This window comes from Mizuhopecten yessoensis, unplaced genomic scaffold (assembly GCF_002113885.1).
Source record: "Mizuhopecten yessoensis strain PY_sf001 unplaced genomic scaffold, ASM211388v2 scaffold11067, whole genome shotgun sequence".
Classification (NCBI taxonomy): Eukaryota; Metazoa; Mollusca; class Bivalvia; order Pectinida; family Pectinidae; genus Mizuhopecten; species Mizuhopecten yessoensis.
In genome coordinates this window covers 247786-263451 of record NW_018408863.1, presented here as the reverse complement: position 1 = coordinate 263451, position 15666 = coordinate 247786, and the positions used below count along the sequence as shown (strand labels likewise).

The window sequence follows — 15666 nt, the reverse complement described above, 5'->3', positions numbered from 1 at the left end:
GTACGAAGTCTGCCTTCCGCCAACTGATAAAGACGAACCTGGACACGCGACGGTGTGACCTCGAAACGATATCGAGCGTTTGTAGCAATTTTGCCCGAAACTAGCGATCGAATCTTAAAATATCACCTTCTTTTAATAACCCCATTTTCCCCATCGCATAACCTCACAAAGTCACCAACATTTAACAAACAACTGTGACTTTGTTTAAAATAATATACATAGTTCAAATATTTTAGAGTCAATTGGGATTCTGATTAAATTTCCTCTCCAAATTAGCCTTAGTTTTGATAAAATAGACTTTTGAAATTGATATCTAAATAAATAGCGTCGCACGGCACTTAAATCATGAAAGTTTTGTTTTTGGTTATTAATGTTACATTTAAATTGTCCATGCAACGATAATTACCAGCCAATGGAGCTTGTATTCAGTTCAATTGTCATAAAAGTCTCACCAAGTGAAAATTGCATACATAAAAATTCTTCTTGTATTGCATGACTGTGCTTTTTGTCGTTTTCCCACATGTGTCCTTTTTGGGTACAGTGCAATCAACACTGTGTAGACGATGTCATCATTTTCTTTTTGTCGTTAAATATTTCATTTGATGCATTTGGATTTACATTTAGTTAGTATGATGGTTAGATCTACCCTGATTTTTATCATTATTTTTATTAAGTGTAATTTTTGCGGTTTATGCCTTTCTCGATTTCACTCATTCAAATGAATTAACGTTACATTTTTCGATTTCACTCATTCAAATGAATTAACGTTACATTTCTCGATTTCACTTTGCGATTAACAATCTACTCAAGTAGCAACACAAACATAATATTATTTGAATATAAAATGCAGCTATTCATCAATGCAACTTACGAATGTGCAAATAACCAACATTAATATCGCTTAATGTTGATGAGCATGTTTTGTGAATACTAAAGCTCCACATGAAAGGTTCTGTGCACACCACGATAATGGCGTTGTTATGTCAGCTGAATTACAGGTTTATAGAAAAAGATCTGTGTCAGCTTACAACTAAAAACTGCTTAATTTTGCCAAACCGTCATATTTTATGGTGGCTTTTATAAGTTGATGACATAAGTTTAATGAATAAATGACATCGGGTATTTGTACATTTTACAGCCTCCATAAAAATATCATTCCAAAATTCAAACGAATATAACTTCACTTATAAACTTTAAAACTAAAACATGTCGGCTACAAGTGCATATTTGGAAAGTATGATTGAGGAATATGGCGAATTTTCAAGATTTCAACGGATTATGTTTTCCATTATGATGTACAGTAAAGTTGCTTCAACATGGACTATGATGATGATGACATTTGCTGGAGCAATTCCTGATTGCCAGTGTCAACATAATAATAATAATAACAACATATAATAATTATTATATACAGCATTTGATATAGCGCCCTATCTAGCTAACCTAAGCCAATCTAAAGCTCTTTACAGTACATGGATTTACAATTAATACAATCAAAATACGATTAGCAAATACATTAATCAATACAATGTTTGAGGAATTCGCAAGAGCTGCCTTAGCAAGCGCTAACTACTAGTCCTATGCCATCTGGCTAATATCTCCCTATGTGTGTATGCCTGCGTGTGTGCTGGAGATGTATTGTGTTCTGTTTATAGTGGTACCGTGCTTCCAACGGTATCATTTATAGTGCCTCCTCACTTGAATGCTACAGCACAGTTACCGCAATATCAACCCCAGATCATTTGATACTCCACCTGGGTTGTTGGAGTTGATATACAAACTATTCAAACCCAATCAATAGATATGTACGATTTATTATATAGATGGACAGTGTTATCCTCTAGAAAATTTTACCGTTCGGAATTACCAAAAGTGTAAGTTTTCCGAAAATAGGAATACTGTTGTGATGTAGGTAGGTTTCATTTTCAGAAGTTTAACTTTAATTATTAGAGAATAGTGGCTCATTCTTTAAAGCAGGAACATTTAGGTTTCCGCTTTAATGTCGTATTAAGTATTTTGGTACATGTACACGCTTCAGCATGCATCCTTGTTTCTTTTGAAGTAATGAAACTTGTTTGGTTTAGGAGTAACCAGATGTTACGCCTATTTTCTGTGTGTGCGTCGTCATCAGTATTAAAGCGAAGTGAATGAGAGAGCCGTCATGGGTAGTATATCCCTCGTGCGGGATTTGCCATTGACCCATCATGGATGTTTGTTCGGAAAGGACGTGAGACTTGTGCACAAAATCTGTACATAAATATGGTAAGAAGACATCCATATAAACCGGCAACTTAAAGAACCGATTTTGCATCCGGATATTTCCAAAAAAGGATCAAGCGTGAAAAGGTTTGTATTCAGGAATTAAGGACAAAAACTGTTATTGGTTTAATGTAGTTTATATTTCGTATCAACAAAATAGGAATAGAATAGCAAAACTATGAAATAAATAAAACATTTATCTTAATTTTGTTTCTTAACATAAATTTCTTTAATAGGGAAATCCGAATGGAAACTTTGGAAGCCTTGTGAAACGGGAGCCTTGACAAAAAAACTTTGAGATTTTGGAACAAATATAATTTAATCGTGCCTGTAACAAGCATTTTGATTGGCTTAAAAAATTATGTTATCAGCCCATAACGTAAAAAATGACGTCGCCGTTTGTAACGTCGCTTTTGATTGGCTGATACAGCGGCGTAACAATTTCTAAGAGAAAAGAGTCCATCAATAAAAGTGGATTTCCACAGAGATTGTGTAAAGTAGATTAAATTATAAGGATTAACTTGAATATATTTTTTTATGTTATGGAGCTATAACTCGAAAAACCGGAGTGTACTCTCATCATAAACCGCTTCGCGGTTTATTTAAATACACTCTGTTTTTGTGTGTTATATCTCCATAACATAAAAGATACATTCAAGTTAATCCTTAATTAATGAACCAATTACAATGTAGAAATTGTAACATACAGAATATATATAATGTAATAGAGGATTCCTAACGAGTCATAACTGACTCCCATTTATATAAAATAAATGAGTTTTATATTTACATATAATCTACAAGCCTCAGTGAATTATATTCGCAATCAAAAAATGAAGCAAATCATTCTGTTTCTTTACTACGAAAAATTAGTCAATACGGATTTGTTTTTCGTAAAATGTGTGTCCGGGCCAGCTACTATGTTTACCGCATTTTGTAACATACTATCTTACATACAGTTACTGTATACTGTATTAAAAAAACCATATGATGTTTTACGATATATTACATACACATTGATAACAATATCAAAATATACAACATATAGTAAAGAAAGTATTACAATATATTACATACATTACCAGATATCACTATATATTACATACAGAAACTACTATATTACTTACAATAACTACATGCATTGATTGGCATATTATTTATTACAATTTATCGCATACAGACACATACACTATATTGCCAAGTTTATACTATAATGTTATATCATGGCTATACATTTCATAGCTATACGACGTATTACAATAAATTACATGAAATAACGAAAAGCATATCACAACATATGATATGCAATTATATATAATAATATAGTCATGGTATGCATTACAAAATATAACATATATATAAACCTAAAATATATCACAAATGATTTTATACTATTACTTTATCAAGTAATATATAGTAACATTAAGTATAACAAAATGTGCACTATCAAAAATTACATATGCGTGACGTAGATAATGTTGCCTTTTTCTTTTTTGGTCGTTGTAGTCGTCATATCACAGAGTTTATATGGACGAGATGTTTTTGGTTTTAACTTATTGGAACCAAAGTCGTGTAGTGTATCAGGTAGCATTCTGTTTTTTGTCTCTGGCATAAAGCAAATACAGATGAAGGCCAATAGAAGTCCACCACTGCATATAAAATACAGGATACCAGGAATGTCGTCATTCTGAAACAAAATCACGAACAATGCTATTATATTTTTCATTTTCTTTTTCACTTTTTATTCAATTTTCATAAACAACACAATTGACAAAAAATACAATACATTACTTTGACAAGACAAAATGCTATTATATTCATAACCTTTTACTTGTAGTAGATTAATTTACACATGATGTTTAATATAACTTAGAACATCAACATCAGTTTTATTTTAAAACAAGCGATCATAAGAGGAAAAATTGTGAGTTAAACTATCAAGCAGGTAACATTTGAAATCATTAAAATTAAAAATTTATATTTATTAGTCCTCAAGTTTGACCAATTTCATGACCCTTATTTTACAGTGATATTTAAAAGTGTTTATGTGGCTTTGACATAAATGCGAAAACAACGTCAACTTACCAGGTACACAATTTGGGGAGCAACTAGAGAGCCCACCCTCGCCATGCTGTTGAACAACCCGCTGCTAACCGATCTGGTAAAAGTAACAACACAAAATGATAACGTCACAAAATTCGTTCAGTACCAGAATGATGCGCATTGATAAATACTTACATTGAATAGAAAAAGTAAATTATTATAAAGTTACACAGGAGGATTTCATTTGGTAGTATCAAGCTTAAAAGTGGTTTCAAAATAACTTAATAGCATTTTACTACCCTCATGTCCAGATCTGACAGAAGTGATTTTACTATTGATTTTTTTTTATTTAAAGTTATTTGCTGAATACTTTGAGCAGATATTTACCTTGTACTAAAGCAGAACGTACTTGCCACTTTTATTGGTATTTTCCATTGATACATTATAAAGTGTTGATATATGAACAAAAAGAAATCAAAATATTCGCAAATCTCCGGAGTACTTATAATCAGGTCTCATACAAAAAATACAATCACTGCAGTTTGGAGATTTTTGTAAACAGTGTCTGTCGTAACATGATTTGAAATTTTTATTTTGAATAAGTAGCACAAAGTCATACCTGATGACGGTTGGAAACAGCTCTATAGCTAATAACTTGATGCCGAGCCATGCCAGAGATACTCCGATTTTCGAAATAAGTACAAAAACAGTACGGTACACTTTGTTTTGTAAATCTGAAAAGCAATTATCATTATTATGTATAATAACATATTTAACAACAATCACGAAACAATTATATCAGCCACTCTTTCTGGCAGGGATGGAAGCGTCAAGGGTGTTTTAATATGGGAGGACACCGGAGTACCCGGGGGAAACCCACGTGTTCTGTCTGGCAGGTGACCGGATTGGGGAATCAAACCTCTGCAATTGCGCTATCCGCTGAGCCAAATGAGTTATCATTTATAGCTAACCCAAATGCGCTGAAATGTTGATATATTGTATACTGTCACAATTTTTCGAGGAAAAAGTAATATTATAATTGGAATTTTGGTAATATATCGAAAAAAGAAAGAAGAATGGTACATTAAAAAATAATGGCAATAAACAAGACAGAAAATTTAACCGAGGACATTATGTCTAGCGGCAGTACATTTGATTTTTTTTCTCTGCGTAATGTCATCGAAATAAACGAGTTGGTTCTTTATTACAAGGAAACTCAAACACGAGGTATTTTAGCGAGACAATTATGAATAAAAGTGTATCACGTTACACAAAAAGAGGATTAAGACGGGGCTACCAATTAAAGAGTACTCGCATTTGGGTCCAACATTTTGATTGGTTATTCGTGAATAATTGCTCTGAAGGTAATTTTATTTTTTCCAATTCATCAATATCATGAGATTTCATTTTGCAAATGAAAACCTATCTTACCTTGCATATATGCTTTGATCATATTGTATCTTTGAGCTTCATGTATAGGCAACGATCACCTGTATGCAGGCCACTACACATTACACGGTGTGGGTGATGCAAATATTGTTCAAGTTTCATCAGAATATTTTTCAATGATTTAAAACTTACATCCCCAAACAAGCTGCACTTATTTGACCTTTTACCTAGATATAAAAGTAGTCGACGCCAAAATGCAATATAATGCACGGTTGCTTTAGCTGATGAAGGTACACAAATCAGGTGTCATAAACATCATTTTAAAATGTGGTTCGGACCAGATTTCGATGGAAATTTGTCATTTTTTTTTCTTCATCTTTGACCATGAGGTCAATACCAATGTGAACTTATTACAGTGCATTGCACATACCTCCTGAAGGTGATTCAAGGACACTTCAAGATTAATCAAGATATATTCTACGGTTTAAAAGTTACGGCTCGGAAAAAATATGTATGAGAAGATGAGGAATGAAAAGAACAAGAAAACCAGAGCCAGTACTAAGTAAGTCTAGGGAGACATAATTAATGAGGATAAATCTGAAATGGTTGGCAGGAACCCTGGAAATGGTTAGCAGGAACCCTGGTGACGATAAAATGTTTTTCCTGCACCACGTTTGAGCTTCGTCATGACGTCATGTCGTCTCCCTGATCATACCTGTCGCTTCTATGAAGGCCACGATGACTGCGGCAAATATCCCTATACCACAGAATAGCAGCGATGTCCACTTTCTCCCAAGTCTTCAGGAAATTATGAAACAGAAATCTTTTTTATTAGTACATAATCAAAATGAACGATAACAGTGATAGGTGGGGTTAGTCACAAGTGTATGTTCTGGTAGCATGATTGTGTTTGTTTCTTCCTGCCAAGTAAGCACATACGAATGTCTCGTTATATAGTTGAATTCTCCACTGTTTGATCATGAAGCCAGACCCTATAGTCACTCTTGGTATGATTGTGTGATCGTCTTTTTATACTTAACAAATAAGTATATATGTTATAGTGTGAATATCTCCACTATATCAAAACTAGAACTGTACGCAACCGGCATATACCAATCCCCCTCATCTGCTCGAACATTCATGCTGATGTCTCAGTATATCAGAGGCCATAGCAGGCACTTTGAATTCCGAAATGTAACAGTCTGCCTTTGAATAAAAACATATCCCCTATGTACCTCTCCCACAATGTATTAATGAGATTGGCTCCAGAGCATTGAAGTTATAACTGTTATTTTCTAAGTCAATAAGCCATCGTTAATACATGAATTTGAAAGTCAGACTTTATTCAATATTATAAATATTGTGTTAATTTATGTAACTGAAAAGATTTTAAAATATACTTTGTAATGAAATGATATTTTTCAACAAAAGTAAATATTGAAGCTATTTGTATATACGATAATAGCTTCAATCGCAAGAGTTATACTATTGTTCTATTGTAGATACGAGCAAATCTATCAAATAAGCTGGATAGGTAAGATTGGACTCAGAAACTGTATTCAGTTAATTATTTATATGATATTTAAAAAAAAAAAAACGAAAGTATATTACTTTTTGTCAAATCTACATAATGATGAAACGTTAATATTCTAGAAAAGATCAAACAAAATATCGTGTATCACATAATCAATACACATATTATTTATCAAAAGGAAATTGATATTTGTGTATAGAGTACATGCATGACATCAAATTTTAGACAAAAAATAATATGTGAACACAAAATGACAATAATTACACACATAATATAATATATTCGATACAATTTATAGTCCTCGTGCTGAAGTTATATAAAGACGAACAGAAGACGAAGAAGGAAACCATCCCAGAACCTGCACTAGTTAGTCTCTATAGCAAAGCTAGGAATGAAGTCAAACAATGACAGCGTAATTCGGCTTACCGATTTGAAAAGAAATATAAAGTTACAGTCGGTGGAATCTCCGCAATACTAAGAAGGGCCATGTTGAGGAAGAGGTCCCCTGTTAAACCCTCGACTCCAAAGGATATCCCATAATAGCCATAACCACAGGCTAACCTGTAACCGAAACACAACATGCATAGTCTTTAGCAAAGAATGACATGAAACTGGCACACCCAACAGTAATAGCCTATTTCAATAAAAAAAAGCATCGAGCTTCATTATACAGAAAGAAATATATAATGACCATCACACTTTCTATACTGTTCTCTCTTTGTCACATTTACAGTACTATTTCCGTGTATATTTTTGTGGCTCATCCGAAGCGCTTTCATCAAATTCACAGTAAAACACTATAATTCCCTTGTATTTCCTTTATCAACCTGCATACAAAGCACTAGTAGCAACCTCATATGGATGGTTGATAATCTCTGTAGAAAAATAGACAAATGCGTATAGAGTCACTGTTTGATTTCCCTTTACAAACAGTTTATTGTATTTAAAAACAATTTTCACAGAATGTGTTTTTCTTTTTTCGCTTTAACGTCATAGCTACAATGTAAGGTCAAAAGAAGACGGATGCCTAAGGGGGACATCCCTTAAATAGATCAGAGATGTGAGAAACAAAAATACCAGATGTGGTTTCCAAATTCTGCAGTTCGCGCAGCAGACCGACTTTGGTTTCTTTTATTTCCCTCTAGCAAAAGAAAAACCAGGAAGAAAATCCCCGATTCTGCTGGAATACTAGTCAACTCTTATGATAATATACATAGGGTTACAGCAGGCCTATTGTTTCCTCGGTGAGTATTACAGGAGGTCCCGCATTAGTCGTTTTATACGTAGATGCAATGGAACATATATAGTTTAGTGTTTTTTTTATATAAATATATATTTATTTTATTTATTTAGTGTCTATTTAAAACGAGATATATAGATGTGTCCTCCAAGTTACTCCTCAGCAGTAGCCTACGTAACGTTAAACCCATACATGGCCGGGTCGACGTCATTATCGGGGGTCACATGTAACAGACAGTCCTATATAGTTATTTCATTTTCAACGAACATGCACTCTACATGTTAATATACCATGCTTCCTACGCCTTATGGTACATTAAATTAAAAGTTAAAATAAATAAACAACTAAAGAATTGAAAACAATACATATATTCATTGTGTTTCTAAAACGATTACTGTATCCTTTATGCCGTTAGATGGTCTGTTCAAAAAGAAATGACCAACCTTAACAACTTCTACGTTTAAAGTTGTTGCTTGTCTTTTTCGATTTCCATTTGTTTTATGTGATTTCCTTATACATGTTTAAACTATCTATTTTTGGCTCTGAAGACCTCTGCTGTTATAATAATGGGCCGATAGGAATTCAATTACTAACTAATTATGTCGTTTCTACTGCTTGATTAAATCTAAAATACTTCTAAAATATATTACAAAGAAATGAATCTTAAAGAAGAATATTAATTTATACCGGAAGTATATTTTTTCAATTCTGGTGGTATAAGAAATGAAAGATATATACTATCCTTATACCACTACCAAAAATTGTAAATTAGACTGGCCCCCGTATCCAGAATATTTAATTATCTAGAAAAATGTATACTATAATAAGTTTGACTACTTGGATGTCTGATTCTAGAAGTTATCAAATTAGCTTAGTTGCTCTACAGTTATATAAAAAAATGACAATTATAACATTATTTTCTTTTCAAGGCATTTACATCACATTGTTGGTTATTGCTTCTTGTTAAAATGCAAAATTACTTGGTCATCTCTGAGTTTGCTTTGATTACGTCACAATGTAAATTGTCATTATCACCGGAAGTAAATTTCATTTTAGGAATATTCCTATAAATCTAAAAGAAATTTGATGACTTTATGCATGGAAATCATGCAATAAAAATTAAGCATAATCTACATAGCAAATGTGTAACAAGTAAATGTATACATACATTGTAAGCATAACTTACCATGAAACTATATGTAAAACGGTCATTTTGGCTAGCTTAGCTGTTGTAAACATGTCCCGTATGGTGTAAACCTTGTTCGTACTGGGCTCGTCGACGTCTGTATCCATCCTGATTTTGAGTGCTTTGATATCTCGAATTGGGCTGCCATTGAACTTTGCCACCCTCTGTATAACGTCAAATGCTGCCTCCTTTTTGTTGTTAGAAACAAGCCAGCGAAAACTCTCCGGCATTAACCTAATACATAAATAATGTGAGAAATGTTAACAATTAAGTCTGAATGTAGCAATTTCAATTTTCATTTGGATTCAGTCTTCATTATTTTTAATAAGATTTTTTTGTCAGTCGTGTTACAGTGTAATCGTTACTTATGTGAATTACTTTTCTTTTTAACGATAAAATGTTTTGTTTTTGTTACGACAGGTTAGTATGTATGTTTTGAATATCCAGGTGGTAACGTTGCTAGACTAATGTTAACATAGATGAGCAGTATCGCTAAATAACATCCTTAATTTTGAAAAACAATGCGCCATCGATTTGACTACGCGATAAGCGTATGTGCGCTTAGTTGTTTTACGTGTACGAGATGATGATGGAATCGAGTTTTATTGCAATTTTGTACATATTTTACACCTGTGTGTTCATACGTTTCCCCGGGTCATTTGTTTGATGAAGATGACAGGATTATATATCGTACTAGTCATCAAAACACATATACACTGGTTGTGCTATAAGACCATTTTAAACATCCATACATACCCTGCCTCAAGTACACTTTCACACAGGCACGGATACATTAAATACACGGAGGCACATTTTAGCCTAGCTGTTTATACCAATCAAAACCTACTTTGAGAAAAGCGTTAAGAAACGTTGATTTACATAATTGTTGTGCTATAAGACCCTTTATAACATCCGTACATACCTCAAGCACACATACACACAGGCACGGATACATTTAACACACGGAGGCACGTTTTTATATAAGCTTAACTGTTTATACCAATCAAATCCTACTTAAGAAGCGTTAAGAAACGATGATTTAAATAATTGAAAGGTCATATTTTAACGGGGTTAATGGTGTCATCATACAAACCTCCAAGTTAACAGCCAGGGTGCTGCACAAGCAGCTGAGACAAAATGGAGATATCTCCAGTCAGGAAGTCCCCAGGCGACGAGTGCGAATATGGCGGACCATATACCCCACATTGGAAAGGCAGGCAAAACAACACGACGTTCCATAGGAATGAATTCAAGTACGTAGGGGTAGTAGACTGTTAGATAGGCGCCAATACCTAGTCCAATGAAAAGTCGACACGTCGCAAACATTTCCCATGATACTGAAAATCCGCACAATACGTTGACCACGAGTAGCGTCAGCATGGAAAGAAAGTGGGTCGGTTTACGTCCAATCTTGTCGGCCAAATGCCCAGTAAATAGTCCCCCTAAAAGCACGCCCGACATCTGAATGGTGGTGATGGAAGACGGTATCCATGCTTCGTCACACACCAAATTCCACTGTTAAATAAAGTAAAGATATGATAGCGAATACAATATTTAATTTTCATTATAAGGTGTCGAGAAGCATTTCGGACGTTTTAGTCTCTGATTCTGATAATGGCCGATTGATTAAGATTTTGAAATACTGTTTTTTGTCCTTCATAGGCAACACAATCACCAACTGGATAAAAAGTATTGCCCATAAATGCAAATCGAAAACAGTTTAATACTTAAATATACCATTTTTGGAATCTGTTTCTATTGATTTATCTTTATTCAATATTGAGTTTTAATAAAAAAAAAACAACACCATTTATCGCATTTGTTTGAATAAAACATCCAATTGCTAGATCGGATAATTGATATCTAACGTTAAAATTATGAAATCATAAAAATGATGACGTCAATAAACGGGCGAATGCATTCATAGCTGATATGAATGCCAACATAATATTGTAGAGGTATATGGTGCATGCAGTGAGATGGACGGGTAATATGTTTACCAATTTTGCCCCGTAGTTGATGTCATCAGTATTTGAGAGCTATACTGAACAAAAAAAGAAACGCACAAAGTCCCCCCTCCCCCTGCAGTACACCTTAGCTGTAAGGAAATAATGGAATATTTGGTCAGGTAGTACATCAAGAACGATCTCCCTTCTCAACAATTTACCCTAAAATCAGCCAAGCGTGTCATTGTGTGACTTTGTGAGCTTCTTTAGTCCAAATCACGTGGCGTGATTAAGCCAAACCGGAGCAATTACGATGTTGATGGATGGTCATAGCCAAACTGCTGTCGCACGGCAGTTTGGTGTTGGCCCGTGTACAATTAACCGTCTCTGTACACGTTTCCGTGTTACTGAGTTAGTTTCCGATCGTCCCAGGAGCGGTCGTCCGCGTGTAACGACCGCACGACAAGACAGGGCGATTCGATTGTCGCACTTGCGCAACAGATTCAAGACTGCTGTAGAGACTGCGTCGCATACCTTAGGTACTCATGGCAGATCCATTAGTCCCCAAACTGTCCGCAAGTGCGTTTTAACTGGATGCGCAGACATGACCCGAATAGGTTTGGGATGCGTCGATAGAGGCGTGTGATGTTCACCGACGAGTCTAGATTCTGTCTGTATCGCTCAGACGGAAGAAAAAGGGTATATCGCAGACGCGGTGAGCGTTTCGCCGACGCATGCGTGGTTGAACGCGATAGATTCGGTGGGGCTTCTGTAATGGTTTGGGGAGGCATCTCCCATGGAGTAAAATCCCCCTTAGTGGTCCTGGATCAAAACCTCAATGCCGTTCGATACAGAGACCAGATCCTCCAACCACATGTCCTTCCACTTCTCAGACGTCATAACCTAATTTTCCAGCAAGACAATGCTCGACCGCATGTTGCCAGAGTCTGTCGTGATTTTCTCACGGCAAACAACGTTCAGCCTCTGGAATGGCCCCCATATAGCCCCGACATGTCTCCCATTGAGCATTTGTGGGATGAGCTGGACAGGCGTATTAGGAAACGTCAAAACCCCCCAACTAACCGCGCCCAGTTGATCGCAGCATTTACACATGAATGGAACAACATTCCCTTAAGGTGAATAAATGTTCTTATGAATTCAATGCATAGGAGAATCCGTGCAGGGATTCGTGCAAAAGGTGCCCACACCAGGTACTGAAGTGTCATTTTGTTTTTCGCGGGTATCCCACTTTGAGTAACTACTGATGACACGAGTGAAGTCACACAGACTTTTCTTCTAAAGTATTGTAAAGAGTAGACTTGTCCCTTCATATTGATATAAAATTGTGTACAAATTTCCCAAAATAACATAGGCTATTGATTGCATAATTTAATTGTGCGTTTCTTTTCTTGTTCAGTATATTTGGACTAACTGGCTAGAGGTATCAATATTATTCTGACTGTAAGTCTTACTTACTCGGCACACTGTGGCTAAGTAAGATGTTTTTAGCAAGTTAGTGTCGCGACACTTGTACTCTTTGCTTGACAAAGGAAAGAGACGTTTGCACATTAAGTTGTCAATAACTGTTGGAGTACATGCATTTTTAAAATTTACAATGTATGAACGAAGAACCCTTGTTTATATTTTGAGAAATTGAAGTAGCAATCTAGCTCAATATATAACCTGTTGTATACGTTTTCCGTGTTATATTAACTGTTGTGTATGGTTTCTTTCGAGTATGTATGTTACATGTTTTTGGGAGGAACATTATGAAACCGTAAGTTATTATATCTATTCCAGCTTCAACACGTTTTAAACAACTTGTAAAAACAGTGGAAAAATAAAAAATAAAAATAAATAAAAACAAATTAATCCTGTTGTTTACGGAATGTTATATTGAAGATAAACGTTTGATTTAAAATGACTTCAAATGTGGTAGCTTTGTTTCATTTTAAGTTACTACGAAACATTAAGAGGTTCTACGTTATACTGATATACTTACCTGATTGACTACCGTGTTCATGCTGGTGTTAAACGTGAACGCTTCACATGCTGTAGTTGTTTCATTATCCCAGGCAGGAAAACACTGCTTTACCATGCTCGTACCATTTACATGTAAGCTTTCGTTACTAACAGTTGTTGCTGGAGTTATATCATGCTGCACAAAACTGTCGTCTCTAACACAATTCCAATCTGGAGTGGCCCCGGCAAAAGTCATCATCATCATACTGAAGGTCACCGACGACATGCCTCCTAGAACTACGAACATAATAAAAAACTGAAAACGCCCGAAACCCCCACATGTATCTAGTAACTCATCCAAAAATTCACTTATGGGTGTCATTTTCTTCTTCTCCATGTGTCTGCGTTACAACATATAATCTATCATAAATAAAAACATGTGTTTTGTTATCTTAGTATCTACCAGGACACAGTGCACTGTATGTTGGTCAACTCAACTCCAGCTTCACCCTATTTGAGGACAAGTGGCCGTATGATAACTAATATCAGCGTCATAAGAAGGCACTTCCGACTATCTATGTACAAACAGTATCTGTAAATATTAGAGTTGCCATCTGTAAGTCAGAGGCGTGTTAGTACAGGTAGCATTCTTATGTTTGACTTGGCAGTATAACAGCCACAGGAAACAATGAAATCAGCATTAATATACGATAAGATAGTTCAATCTATTTTTAGTATATTTTGCAAACGTGTTTATTCTCTAAAACGGGTGTAAAAATTAAAGTTATCGATGTTTTTGACGAATCAGGTTTCGCAATAAAAATAGTTGCGGTTTGAAAATCGCGGGCTTCAAAATTTACCACATTCTGATTGGTTGAAAAAGACCGCAACAGAAAACTTCGCCGGGAAGACTGCAATACCGAACGCGAGAGGGTATATCCGATATCAAATATACCAGTTTTGACCTCACCACAGACAAGTTTCATGTTTGACTCAAAGTTTAACCAATTTGAATATGTGTCTGTCACTCTTTCAACAAGAAACCGTCGGCTCCACGAAAGCTTTGCAGGTGCATGTGTATTAACGACAATGCTGATGAGCCGCCTGAGATATATGTATGTATGCGCATGTGTGGGTTCAAAGTAAGTATGCGTAGCCTAGCTACTTTGCCAGTTCGATTTCGTGTCTGTGTCACAACAGAGTCGTATATACTACTGGCTTTATATGTCTCTGGTCACAACATGACTCCCCGTCCCCATCCCCACCCTGGTGCGATGTCTAAAATACAAATATGCTATACTGATATCCATGGGTCACAACACACATTATTAAGTCTTTCTTTACAAATATAATTTCACTACAAAGAGCATGACCGGTAAATATTTAAGGGGCATGTCATATAGAAGATGGAAAAAGTCTTAATTCTGAATGCTGAAATATGTAATTTAAAAGTTCAAATGCTGAACACAGTTTTCTTCACTTTCACAGCTGACTTTTTCTGTCCTCTTGTTAAATGCGTGTTTCAAGATTCTGTTACATTATCAAGAAGTTCAAATTTAAATGAACATAGACAACTTTTATCCTTATTTTTACAAACCTATCCAAATACACAGTTTGAATTGAACATCAGTGGTACTGTGGCTGCTATGAATAGTGGCCTGTCAAACTAAATTTCGAAATTTAAAGTAAAAACTGCTTATTTTGTTTTGTAAACTTTGTGCTATTGAATATATATAATCATATTCAATACATACAAAAAAACTGCCAATGCCAAAACAAAGTTCCTTACTTTAAGATTATGTGCTTTATTTCATTAATTTAGTTGAGTAAGATAGACTTTTTGCCATGAAAAACGCCGCGAATAAAACCTCCCTTATTTTAATCTCAATCCCTTAAAATGATTGTAAAACTTACAGATTGGTCTCCAAGAACTCTTGCATGTATGCACATAAACATACACAGGTGTAACGATCCCCTGTGGTTCAATCGAGATGCGATATCGTAGCTTTCTGACGACGAGATATTTATATTATATATTGCGTCGTCCGGGTATTAATATTAGTACTAGGTTCAATCACACCTTGGTTCGTTACAAATGTCTGAAATA

General features: G+C 35.0%; 1 protein-coding gene across 1 annotated transcript; it reads right to left on the bottom strand.

The window, feature by feature from the left end:
- Nucleotides 1-2888: 2888 nt before the first annotated feature.
- On the bottom strand, nt 2889-15544 carry LOC110465243 (solute carrier family 22 member 4-like). Its single transcript, XM_021520948.1, has 9 exons — nt 15474-15544; nt 13600-13856; nt 10745-11166; nt 9652-9885; nt 7652-7786; nt 6407-6489; nt 4922-5036; nt 4345-4417; nt 2889-3946 (listed from the first exon to the last, which is right to left on the bottom strand). The coding sequence occupies exons 2-9, from the start codon at nt 13843-13845 to the stop codon at nt 3713-3715; spliced, it is 1542 nt and encodes a 513-aa protein (XP_021376623.1). The 5' UTR covers nt 13846-13856; nt 15474-15544; the 3' UTR covers nt 2889-3712.
- Between the last annotated feature and the right edge of the window lie 122 nt (nt 15545-15666).

What these genes read in the sequence shown, in the direction of transcription:
- LOC110465243 (XM_021520948.1), bottom strand. Translation starts at nt 13,845, where the DNA reads ATGTCGTCGGTGACCTTCAGTATGATGATGATGACTTTTGCCGGGGCC. An exon ending in CCCTGGCTGTTAACTTGGAG is followed by an intron (nt 9,886 to 10,744) that starts GTTTGTATGATG and finishes TTTATGTATTAG; the next exon opens with GTTAATGCCGGAGAGTTTTC. An exon ending in TTATATTTCTTTTCAAATCG is followed by an intron (nt 6,490 to 7,651) that starts GTAAGCCGAATT and finishes AATTTCCTGAAG; the next exon opens with ACTTGGGAGAAAGTGGACAT.